We start from the raw sequence: 13,871 nt of genomic DNA, 5'->3' as shown, positions 1-13,871 counted from the left end.
AGTCTTGAGTGGTTTAAAATAATAATAAATGAGTTCAATATATAATAATCAATGGACTGTAAATTGAGAAACCTTCCGATCGTTCTCAGTAAGTGTTATTTTCAACTTTAATTCAACACAACACAAGCGTATACGTTGTAATATGCTTCCTCTTCAATCTATAAAGTTGATGAATCTATTCACTTCGGTATAAATGATAGACAATACTCTAAGTATTCTATTGGATGAACCCCTTTCTGCTTCTCAAGATACGACTAATTTCTGTATTGAAAGAGAAAGAAGGGTACTAGCTAATACGATCATATAACTATTAATTAACTAACCCTGGTAAAATATATATAAATAAGAAACTGTAACTCATATGCCGATGCTAAAATAACGTAAATATTGTGATATGACCTTATAAAATATCCTAGTGATTAATCATTCTATTTACTACGCTACCTCTTTAAAAGCTATACGATTATAATTATAATAATCAATCTCAAATTGTATAGTTTATTCTCATTCTTGTTCATTTGGAAAACTTCTTTAGAGTTTTTTATCGATAAGAGCAATACAAATTTTCTGTTCACATTGACACTGAAGAGGTTCATCTTTCAAAACTTGAAAATTATCTTTGGAATTAGAGAAATCTACACTCATGATATTAACATAGATCGAGAACTTCCAGGGAACAATAAATCATATGAGCTATAATATTCTCGGTATCTTATAAAAAATGTCAGACAAAAACACGAATTTCTATGTCTTAATCTATTAATCAATCAGGTTTCTGAGGCACGGTTGCACAAAATTTGATTAAATTTTAATCGTGATTAATTTAACGAGAGCCAATCGGAGAAGGCTTTTTGAAAAATAGGCTTCTTTGAATGGTTCTCGTGAAATGATTCACGATTAAAAATTAACCGGCTTTTGTGCAACTGGCACTGAGACTTTGAATACTCAGCTTGATCAAGATACTTTAAATGCTAATGCTGAAATAAATCTGAAATAAGTTTATGCAGCAAATCATATTTAGTAGATTTAGTAGTGCAGTGCTATCAAGTACATTATTTTGAGTTTATTACCAATGCTATTATGTTTATTACCAATAATTACAGTCGATTTCTCCCTTAAAGTATGGTTTACACCTCAAAAGTGTGCTTTTGTTGATTTGCTTATTATGCAAATATCGTTTAATATAATATTGACGATGTGTTGCAGGACTCATCATGTAGCTCTAGAAGTCCGAGCCTGCTGACAGTTTGCGTGCGACAGAAAGTTCCGTCGGATGAGAACCTGCACGACCTGTACAGGCGGCCAATGCACGAGTACGCCCCTCTCCCCCGCTGGCCCCGCTACTTCCCCCAGGATGACTCCATGTACTTCCGTCGACGTCCCAAGTCTCTATGCAACGATCCCTATAATTACAACTGGTTTCCAGAAGACGAAGAAAATATGCGAATGGTAATTTGATAATCATGCTTTATTTTCCAATCTTCATTCTCCAGAATGCAATCAATTAATAAAAATAATAAACCGTGTAACGTGTATATGATTAAACATTTTATTTAAATAGTAGTAATAATAAATAATATTAATTGTAGTAATATAATATCTGAAAAATGCAACTCGAAGAAAATAATATCAAAGAAAAAGTTTTTATTTTAATAAAGTAAATTCTAACTGTACATGAGGCGAAAAACATTGTTACCGTACTTCTGATCTCTCTATATTTTTAATGACTGATTTATTAAATCTATCTGAAATTAATTGAATTTATCAATTTATTACTCATGTATATGAACTGTCTGCGGCATACTGTTAAATTTGTTCTAGGAATGCGGTAATGAAATAATGATGAAATTATACGACGGAATGTTAGTTTCAAAGAGATTTTTATACTTATGAACGGCTAGAATTAAATTTTTCACGTAAAGTTGTTTCACTGTTAAAACTGGGAACTCTGCAAAAAGGCTATGGCTGGGATATCGTCTTGGTCTTCCAAGTGCAGCTTTTAAAATATATCTTTGAATTACGGAGATTTTATTAAAATGGATGTCCAATGCTCCACCCCATACCCTAATACCAATAATACCCTAATACCATACCTAATATCAAATCAAAGTATCTTATAAAAACTATTGCTTCATATCATAAATCAAGATGTAAATGATATCGTATTCCAATTAGTATTCATCTAGAGTGATGCTATTTCCAAAATTGCACTTTGTATCATTTAGAAGAAACATTTCAAATGAATTGATTTGAATTACAGTCGAACCTATTACTATTTCTCAAACTTTTAGTTCTCTGAATTACTGAAAGCTACTGTACCAATCTCCTCTTTCAATGATAATAATAGATTGTTGAGTAAATTCTTGTGTACGGTAAGTTAAGTTGATTTGAGCAATTCATATAAGTCTGGATCAGTTGATTCAGTGAGTGAATTTGTGATTTTATTATGGCTCAAATTTTCAAAGTTGATTCAATGTTTCTCAATTTTCTACTGATTACTAGAGTGGATTGTTTGAATTTGTTTCCTCTATCAACATATTAAATGAATCAAAATTTACTGTCACATTTTGGTATAAAAATTGTTCGGTATCAAAAAAGTGTGTGAAAGTGCTGACGGAACATAACCTCATCTGGATTAATTTAAAATAAAAATTCAGTAATGAAATGAACCAAATCTATGAGCCTGTTTTTTCATTACCAATCAATCTATGATTATGTATTTTCATCATTGATGAATAAATTAATAACTATTCAAAAATCTATAAGTTTTATATTTTTAAGTTATAATCTATACGTACCTTGTTAAACAACCTCTTTAAGATTCATCGAAGGTTACCGTACTTTATTCTTTCAAACTTCTATTCTCCCATATCATTTAATTTTTATATTAGCCTATTTTAAATGTCTTCTCCAGAACGATAGAGAAACGATAGCATAAGTAGATATCCCATGGTATAGGGCGTTTATGTCGCAACTTTTACTGTTATCTCAAGCCGATAGTCCACGTATTTCTTTCCCATGCAGCTGTGTGACGCTGGTAGTCTCTCAAATTGTGTCGTTCATACACTCTCACAAACAGTAAAAATTGACAATAATCGGCTTGAGATAACAGTAAAAGTTGCGACATAAACGCCCTATATCATGGGATATCTACTTACTCAATTGTTTCTCTATGCCAGAACGTTTCCATTCTTACAAGCATTTTTTTTCTTCTTCTTCTTCTTTTTCTTCTTCTTTTTCTTCTTCTTCTTCTTCTTGATGTGCCTGTCCGCTTCCAGACGTTGGCCACCATCACTTTGGATCAGTTATTATATTTGAAACGTATTCGGTAGTCCACCCTCACCAGGTTCCATATCACAGAGATTGTTTAATTATCACCTAGATGCCACATTTGCAGGAGCACGCACGGCCCTTGCAGCATGACGGCTTCGACATGATGTGCAACAGTTACCCACGTCGCGGACCTCACCTCATGAGCTACAGCACCGAATACCTGGTTGGCCGTCACGACCCCTGCCCCGCGCACCCCTACCTGCCGCCTCCACCGCCGCCCCCTGCTTTGCCTGTCACGCCCCACAGGTAACTTCCATCATCTGCTCTCATCACTAAAGTGAGGTCCACGTTATAATGACAGTATTTTATTGACAATAGTGTTGCTATCCTTTTCTATCATTCGACAAAGCAAATAGCGCTATCCCTTTCTAGCTTTGCAATGTTGTCAGTTTGCCACAAATATTTTATGTCTACTTTTGACAGTGACTGTACAAATGTGTTGTTTCAGATGGTGATGATTGTAACAGACAATCTTTAGGTCGTCTCTTTTCTGTTTAGGGCTACTTGTAATATAAAATAAATAGAAATACAAATCTCAGTTCCCTTTTTGAATTATTTTATCACAACATGTTTCGGACATTCATGCAATTTTCAAGTCAGTGTCATTTTGACTTGAATGACACTGACTTGACATGTTGTGACAAAATAATTCAAAAAGGGTACTGAGATTTGTATTTCTATTTAATCTTTAGGTCATCTGCCTGCCATGTTTTTTTTTTTATTCTAACAAAATACTTGAGTGGACAAGTCGTACAATTGATTCATGAATAGATTAAATAATGTCCAGATATTACCTTATGAGAAACACGAATTATACCTGAAATGACATTTCATAAGTTGATAACTTTGACCGTCCCAAACTTTGTCCATCCTCATAAACATGCTTCACCTACCGGTATAGATTACTGGTACCTAGAAATATTGAAAGGTTATTTCCGGTCTATTTCCAATGGAATTATCCTATTATAAATAGGATTTCTATTTCGCTATTACTTTTAAGAGAAATTGAAATAGAATACCTACCGAATACTTAATTTCTGTTGATTTGAAGTTCAGATTGTCAGAATCTGAACTCTCGGCTGCTAGTTTTTAAAAACAAAGATTCTAGAAAAAGGAGAGCTTTCAAAAGTGAAGCTTTTAAAACTAGCCACCGAGATTTCAGGTGTATGTTGATCTCAGTTATGAAATGTTTAATCAAATTATGTAAAGGGATGTTTCATTGATGGATGTATCATAATCTATTTGACATGAAATTGATTATTCTATCAAAGAAAGCAAAAACTAATATTATATCAAATGTAATGGGATAATATGAGTTACAGCTATCTAATATAGATGGTTGTGTTTTATCGGCAACCCTTTCTCCCATCTCTCCTCACTGCCATTATAACGCTAACTCTGCAGCTAACCTTGTATCGTAATAACCGAGTCAAGTGACCGTTGGCAATAATCGATTAACTAAGTTAAGTAACTAACTCTATGGACTCGTGGAGGTTGGCTATAGCGGGTTGTTTGTTGTTTACAAGTTGATGTTTCTCCTGAGTAAAGCCGGAGATGTGATGATGTTGGCAGGAAACCTTGTCCAAAACTTGTTAGTTTGGTCGAATTGATAACTTCGATCAACTTCAGCTATTTGTAAGAATGTTTTGGATCAATGAATATGTGAATATTAGCTTACATGGGACGTATTCAAGTTCATTATATTTTTTACATGAGAGGTCTGTTAATGTTGTACAATAATACGTAATTTATCTCTCGCCTAATATTTTTTGGCGAGGTGAACCTTCTTTCAAGTGATGCTCTATTAATAACAATTCACCTCTCCCCATCCGTCCTCAAAAATGTCCAACTTATAAATTGAAAAAAGTGAATAATTCAAATTCTTTGTTGAAGATCGACCAAAACAGTTGATAAATTCATTATGTCCATCACACATTGAAAAAAGGAGGAATATAAAAGATAATGAAGTTTAAATGGCTGATGGGTGAAACATACTGTCTTTCAGTTGGAAAATATGAGCTCATTGAGCAAAAGATTTAAATATTTTTTAAATTTATATCACTCATGAGGTGTCACTAGGAATTAATTTAGTGGATTCCTTGAAAGCAATGTTGACCAAGATGTTTTTGAGATGTTCAATCATCCTTACATAGCACCTACTAAACTCTTTTTGTCTTACTGACTCTTTCAAGTCTTTTTATATATTTGTGGTGTACTAATGAATGCATATTTCTAAAACGATGAAATTATTCTTGTATTGCAGACAAAAACACGTGAGCTTTGCTCGTTCGCACACTTTGACTTCTTTTGATGACGCTGCAATAAGCATAGGCAGATCATCGGCCGCTGCCAGTCAAGAACGCCTCATAGACGGAAAGAAATCCACCGAAACTCGAGAGCAGCCTCCCAAAGTTGTTGTTATGGGTAAGTCTATAATTTTATTCGATTGGATATCATCATTATTGCTATGACTAATTTACTGATAATACTATAATTTTAATAATTCAAAACTACCGCATACGGTACACTGCGAATTGTATATAATTGTATTGTAATAGTGAATACCTTTCCCTCTTATTTTCAATGTTTTTTGAACTGATTCATGAATTAAACTACGTGATTTTCCATTTCTTTTTATATTGTATATAAATTTCAAATTGCTAAGCATAGTGGATACTGTTTACATAAATTATATGCTATGATTATCATCATTTTATAATCATGAGTTGTGCTGCTGTTCAATATTTGTAATTTATATTTTGTGCATTTCTATTTTCACGAATTATTGCAATTAACTTTAACTGTCTGTATATTTAATATTAATTTCTTTCATTTTATAGAGTAGTTTTTCAACATCCTGTTTCCCTCGATATTGTTATTATGTTATTTATAGCGACTCATTCCTGCGCTCAGGTTAAACCTTTGCAGGGATTTTTTCTTCTCAATGTGTCTTGTAAATTGTCATATAAGGATTAGGTTAGACAAGTTTTGTGAAAGTGTTGTATTTTATACTGTAAATTTGTTTTTTGAAGAATAAATGATTTTGATTTTGATTTTTTTTTTTTGATTTTTTGTAGTCTATAGTGTTCTGAAAACACTACATTTTTTATTTCAAAGATGATCAGATCCAGTTGATAATTCAACGAATTTCGAAATAATATCAAGAATATCAGTATTATTTCTATCCAAATTTGGGAAAGGGACAGTTCTGGGCAGTTTTTGCCTGTTGTTCTTTTCCCAATCATTCATAGTTGAGAATGATATCGTATCTATCAATGTATAAATAAATATTATTATTCCTTAATTATTTTGTTCAGGCTAATGTTATAATATCTTAAAACTCTCTTAAGTTTAGATACAATAGAACAATAAATCATTAAACGATAGAAATATTATATCATCATAATTTAAATTACATTTGTTCTTCATATCGTTTAATACTTGAGTTCATAGCCGACCTTGTAAAATCAATTACTTGAATTGCTCTTTAACGAATTTTCAGTTATCGTGAAATATTGGAAAAGCCAACATGCTCTTCAAGATTGATTCTTTTCATCCTAAGCTAATAACATCATATTATTAATCAACATTAATAATTATCAATTTCAAGAATTTGAGTAGTTATTGCGGATTTTATGTTTTCTATGTAGAAAAAGTGAAAAGAGCGCCAATGAAAACTCAAGCGACCCAGACTGAAGTTTGCCTAGGGAGGAAGCCACTGCCGCCATCATATCTCTCCCTCAGTCCAAGAACTGTTCAAAGGGTAAGATTTTAACAATCAACTTATTTTGACAAATGTGGTATTTCCCCTCCATCTATAATTTAAACGAACTAGAATACATAACTAGTTTGCTTCAATTATAGAGAAGAAATTCCACATTTTGTATTGCAACAAATCAGGGGTAAGATCAGTTGAGATCCCACTGAATTAAAAATTGGAATGCCAATTCATCACTATTACAACTTTTGAATAATTAGGCTTTTCAAAGTATTTTCACCATTTTAAATTTTCTATGCCTCATATAATTATGAACATTTTATATACGCTGATAAGCGTATGTAGGGCCTAATAATTTATATTTCCTGGCTCTCAATCATGAGACCGACTGCTTTGAATTGTCCCAACAGTTTCCTAATATTCAATAATATCAGTAATACTTGTATGTCCAAGGACATTCGCACTTTTACAAACTTGTTTCAACTTGTTAGCTCGAATATAATGTATAAAATCAGAAACTTTCATTGATAAAACCTTTAAAACTTGACATGTTCAGTACATATAGTATTAATGTTTAATGGAAAGTATATTTTTGCGTATCCTTTCCCAAGAATGAACTTTGTTAATGTTAAAACTACGCTAATTTATGTGGATTCAAGACAATATTATGTAAAAAATTTTCAAATTGCATTATTCAATCTTTTACTTGATTAATGATTTTTTATTCCATATTTTGTGAAAATTTATTGGATAGATAACTCTATTGTTATTTTATTATGATTCAGTGTATGAGCTAGCATATATATTTTTAATGTACATAAATGAAGAATTCTAATGTTCAACATGATATTTTCTGTTTCTTTCAATAGGTCCGCATGGTCTCACAAGGTGCACAAACGAATGGCGAGAAAAATAACTCCAGGAAGCTAATGAAAAGCTTCTCGGAAGTTGGAGGCCAGTTTGGCAGCACAGCCACTAACAATGCTGATCCACATGAGCCCCTCCAACGAACACAGTCGGAAGAGCCTCCCAGGTACCTTTTTGCAAATAAGTTAATGAATGTTCGCGAATACCATAATAGTAGCGGCTTATAGTTATTATTCCTTGTAACTTGAGTGATATACCCAGAATAGTTGAAGCTCACTACCCAAGTTCTCAAAGTAGCTTAAATCCATCATGCACCTCTCTACTCATCACTTCATTTGATTAATTCACATTTCCACCTTTTGACTCTCCAGGTCATTCTATCAAGAGTATAACTAACAACCTGTTGGGTACTCGTCACCAATAAACCCCTAAAGCAATAAAAATTTATTCTCAGTATCACTCATCGAATAATTTTCATTAAATTAGAATTAATTCAACATAAAAAACGTATATTATCATTACGAGTTTTCCACCTTATAAGTTGATGAAGATCACTAGATACATCTAACTAGTTGACTTTTTGAATACACACAAATTTGAATATGTGTTAAACCTAAATCTACCTCAATTATAATGAATCTCCTTGACATATTTTCAAGCTATTCATGTGATGATTACTCGTTTTAATTTGTCATTGTCATTGTGCAAATAATACCACTCAATAAATAATCGTTTTTAAAATCGCTTCCCGTTGGCTCCGGAACCCACCTAAAGCTGTCCCACTTATCTCTCATCATCATTCCTCTCATTACCCACGCACAAGCCCTGAGCATCATCATCAGAAAAAACTTATTAACAAATAGTCATATTGATATTATTCATTTATATCACAGATAAACCATTGATGAAACATTGCCCTTTGATTTTTCAGATCGCCGTTCATCGCTGTTAGTCCACAAGAAATTCTGATAGACTTCGAGCCGCTGGAGAGGAGAGGCCGGAAACGAGTGCTGGCCAAGACGGTGTCGGATGGTGAGATCCTGGAGGGGAGGGCGAGCCCAGTGGAGGGGGAAGGCACCCAGTCTGACTGCGAGCAGTGCCACCATCATCTGCCCATCGACGAGCCACTCGAGAAGCGGTCGGCCACCGTCTATGTTGAGCAGCATCACAGTGTTAAAAGCCCCGTCAAAACTCTTGTAAGCATCCATCATGATTGATATCAATGTCACTAGAAATGATGAATGTGTAAGGCCCTTTTCACATGAAACTTTCCTCCTCCTTGATTATTCTCTGTTTTTCCTCATAGATATTTATTCATAACTAGCAGGTAACCAGTGCTTCGCAAGGGTCTACTTAAAAACTTGACCTACTGAAATGTTGAAGAATTTATAATAGTACTATAACCATCCTCGGTAAATTAAGAATCTATATGCAAGTTATAGTTAGTATAGAGGCATTTCAAGTTAATCAGTACAGTAGTTCAGACGTGATGATGCGTCAGTTGTGTTTTTCCTATCCCGTAAGTTTAGCAAATAATTTCCTCTATTATTTTATAGATCACGCGTATCGATCAATTCATTTCCAAAATTCCTTATCTCTATCATTCTATCTCCAACAACAATTATCTAATTTATTTTTCAATTCATGATAGCTTTATTTATAGCCTTCAATGATCGAGAGAGGTCAACAGGCTGAACCAAAATTTTATTTTCTGAATGTTGTTGAATAATATCATCATGATTTTTAATTATAATATTAATAGTAATAATAAGTAAAAGGGAATTTTATGGAAAAATTGATTGATAATCATAAATATATAAGCGGAGAAAGGTTTATGTGGGAATTACTAAATAATTAATAAATCAATTATCTGTTATCCGTTATAACACACTGTTCACATGTAACGTTTTTTCCCCTAGAAATTCGTTTAGAATTCCCTAAAAATGTTCTATTACACTGTTTCCAGTCGGTGTGTATCTGAACAAATACATAAACGATTTTCACTTCTCATTTATAATACATTGTTCCAAAGAATACTGGCTCTTATAGTTTTAGATAAGAGGATGGATAAATGTAATTTATTGAAAAAACAATAATCAAGTGTATCAATATTTATTATGATGGAGCTCCACAACACAACATAAAGAGAGATTCTACAAAAATAAGTTCAACTTTATTTGTTTATACACTTTTGTTATTCACTTCATTTGGCCCGGTTGTTGAATTTTAATCACGATTAAATGGAACGAGAACCAATCGAAGGCTTAATCGTGAAAAAGGCTCCTTCGATTGGTTCTCGTGGCATTTAATCACGATTACAATTTAACAACCGGCTTTTGTTCAACAGGGTCATTATAACATGCAATGCTGTGAGTGAAGATGAGGCATTGAGAGCCCCCTCTTCCACGAAGCCTAAAAAAATGAATAATATAATGATTAAAATTAATATATAAGTGTTTCAACAATTCGTTAGTAGAATTGTTACTCTAAAATATTTTAACTCTTCTTTTATTGACGATTTTATCATCTTAGTGTTCTAGAAAAATATAATAGTTCAAATTGATATAAGAGTTCCAACAAGATTCTAGTAGAATTGTTGCTCTGCAGTATTGTAGCTCTTCTTTTGTTGATGAATGTATCACCTCATTTTTTTTCATTCTCTGTAGATAACGGCAGATTCTCAAGAAGAAGAATTCCATGAAAATTTGGTATATGGACCAGGGCTGTTCAGAAAACGAAGTGTTTCGTTGGAGGAAACAGAAGATGCAGTGGGGAGTACGGCAGGAACCGAGCTGAAGGTCACTCCATCCACCACGGCTCAATCCCTGTTTGCATCCAGTGACTCCCTCAACACCAGAGACCACAGTGACAGCATTTGGAATGAATCTCAGGCTACCGTATGTATAGTCAAATCAAATTATACTCATTTCCATAAAACAATTGAACCAATTTCAAATAAACTGTCATATTGGCAACATCAGTTTTTTCAAACGTGTGTTTCAAGACATCTACATAACTCATACTCAAATCAAGAATCAAATCCTACTCAAAAACATAACTCAATCAATACATTCACTTAACACGATAACCTATGCCTTAGAAAAAATTGGATCTGTTGTAGAAATGTATCATTGTTAGTGATGTTAGGATGTGATAACGTATGATACTTGTCTCATCAATTCCATGGCAAAATTGATTAGAATATTGATAGTTCAAATAAGTTCAATAAGACTCTTCAACAGTGTTTGTGTAAACTTTCTGATTTTTCATTGGTGCTAATTTTGATTCCTAGATATTCTAAGTTATTGTTTTCTTTTAAATACTCGTCATCTCAGATTCCTCGTTGAAGCTACAAGACCATTAAAATAAATAAATAAATAAATAAATGTTTATTTCCCAAAATTTCTGTCTCTTTCAATAGGTCCGCATGGTCTCACAAGGTGCACAAACGAATGGCGAGAAAAATAACTCCAGAAAACTAATGAAAAGCTTCTCGGAAGTTGGAGGCCAGTTTGGCAGCACAGCCACTAACAATGCTGATCCACATGAGCCCCTCCAACGAACACAGTCGGAAGAGCCTCCCAGGTACCTTTTTGCAAATAAGTTAATGAATGTTCGCGAATACCATAATAGTAGCGGCTTATAGTTATTATTCCTTGTAACTTGAGTGATATACCCAGAATAGTTGAAGCTCACTACCCAAGTTCTCAAAGTAGCCTAAATCCATCATGCACCTCTCTACTCATCACTTCATTTGATTAATTCACATTTCCACCTTTTGACTCTCCAGGTCATTCTATGAAGAGTATAACTAACAACCTGTTGGGTACTCGTCACCAATAAACCCCTAAAACAATAACAATTTATTCTCAGAATTACTCATCGAATAATTTTCATTGAATTAGAATTAATTTAACATGAAAAACTTATGTTGTCATTACGAGTTTTCCACCTTATAAGTTGATGAAGATCACTAGATACATCTAACGAGTTGACTTTTTGAATACGCACAAATTTGAATATGTGTTGAACCTAAATCTACCTCAATTATAATGAATCTCCTTGACATATTTTCAAGCTATGTGGTGATTACTCGTTTTAATATGTCATTGTCATTGTGCAAATAATACCACTCAATAAATAATCGCTTCCCGGTGGCTCGGAACCCACCTAGAGCTGTCCCACTTATCTCTCATCATCACTCCTCTCATTACCCACGCACAAGCCCTGAGCTCATATGGGCATCATCATCAGAAAAACTTATTAACAAATAATCATATTGATATTATTTTTTTATATCACAGATAAACCATTGATGAAACATTGCCCTTTGATTTTTCAGATCGCCGTTCATCGCTGTTAGTCCACAAGAAATTCTGATAGACTTCGAGCCGCTGGAGAGGAGAGGCCGGAAACGAGTGCTGGCCAAGACGGTGTCGGATGGTGAGATCCTGGAGGGGAGGGCGAGCCCAGTGGAGGGGGAAGGCACCCAGTCTGACTGCGAGCAGTGCCACCATCATCTGCCCATCGACGAGCCACTCGAGAAGCGGTCGGCCACCGTGTATGTTGAGCAGCATCACAGTGTTAAAAGCCCCGTCAAAACTCTTGTAAGCATCCATCATGATTGATATCAATGTCACTAGAAATGATGAATGTGTAAGGACCTTTTCACATGAAACTTTCCTCCTCCTTGATTATTCTCTGTTTTTCCTCATATATATTTATTCATAACTAGCAGGTAACCAGTGCTCCGCAAGGGTCTACTTAAAAACTTGACCTACTGAAATGTTGAAGAATTTATTATAGGACTATAACCATCCTCGGTAAATTAAGAATCTATATGCAAGTTATAGCTAGTATAGAGGCATTTCAAGTTAATCAGTACAGTAGTTCAGACATGATGATGCGTCAGTTGTGTTTTTCCTATCCCGTAAGTTTAGCAAATAATTTCCTCTATTATTTTATAGATCACGCGTATCGATTAATTCATTCCCAAAATTCCTTATCTCTATCATTCTATCTCCAACAACAATTATCTAATTTATTTTTCAATTCATGATAGCTTTATTTATAGCCTTCAATGATCGAGAGAGGTCAACAGGCTGAACCAAAATTTTATTTTCTGAATGTTGTTGAATAATATCATCATGATTTTTAATTATAATATTAATAGTAATAATAAGTAAAAGGGAATTTTATGGAAAAATTGATTGATAATCATAAATATATAAGCGGAGAAAGGTTTATGTGGGAATTACTAAATAATTAATAAATCAATTATCTGTTATCCGTTATAACACACGGTTCACATGTAACGTTTTTTCCCCTAGAAATTCTTTTAGAATTCCCTAAAAATGTTCTATTACACTGTTTCCAGTCGGTGTGTATCTGAACAAATACATAAACGATTTTCACTTCTCATTTATAATACATTGTTCCAAAGAATACTGGCTCTTATAGTTTTAGATAAGAGGATGGATAAATGTAATTTATTGAAAAAACAATAATCAAGTGTATCAATATTTATTATGATGGAGCTCCACAACACAACATAAAGAGAGATTCTACAAAAATAAGTTCAACTTTATTTGTTTATATACTTTTGTTATTCACTTCATTTGGCCCGGTTGTTGAATTTTAATCACGATTAAATGGAACGAGAACCAATCGAAGGCTTAATCGTGAAAAAGGCTCCTTCGATTGGTTCTCGTGGCATTTAATCACGATTACAATTTAACAACCGGCTTTTGTTCAACAGGGTCATTATAACATGCAATGCTGTGAGTGAAGATGAGGCATTGAGAGCCCCCTCTTCCACGAAGCCTAAAAAAATGAATAATATAATGATTAAAATTAATATATAAGTGTTTCAACAATTCGTTAGTAGAATTGTTACTCTAAAATATTGTAACTCTTCTTTTATTGACGATTTTATCATCTTAGTGTTCTAGAA

At 33.5% G+C, this 13,871-nt stretch overlaps 1 protein-coding gene across 2 annotated transcripts in view; it reads left to right on the top strand.

Annotated features, from left to right (window-relative positions):
• Window positions 1-13,871, top strand: part of LOC111051707 — a 514,958-nt gene that overhangs the window by 460,329 nt on the left and 40,758 nt on the right. For both annotated transcript variants that reach the window (XM_039438213.1, XM_039438219.1), the window contains exons 5-10: window positions 1,207-1,449; window positions 3,383-3,579; window positions 5,597-5,757; window positions 6,984-7,096; window positions 11,340-11,503; window positions 12,261-12,525. In XM_039438213.1, coding sequence (XP_039294147.1) covers window positions 1,207-1,449; window positions 3,383-3,579; window positions 5,597-5,757; window positions 6,984-7,096; window positions 11,340-11,503; window positions 12,261-12,525 — 1,143 coding nt within the window. The remainder of the gene's footprint in view (window positions 1-1,206; window positions 1,450-3,382; window positions 3,580-5,596; window positions 5,758-6,983; window positions 7,097-11,339; window positions 11,504-12,260; window positions 12,526-13,871) is intronic.

The sequence above is a fragment of the Nilaparvata lugens genome, chromosome 1, assembly GCF_014356525.2.
Source record: "Nilaparvata lugens isolate BPH chromosome 1, ASM1435652v1, whole genome shotgun sequence".
NCBI classification, from domain to species: Eukaryota; Metazoa; Arthropoda; class Insecta; order Hemiptera; family Delphacidae; genus Nilaparvata; species Nilaparvata lugens.
Note: the sequence above shows the minus strand (reverse complement) of the source record. Positions and strands in the feature narration are given on the sequence as shown.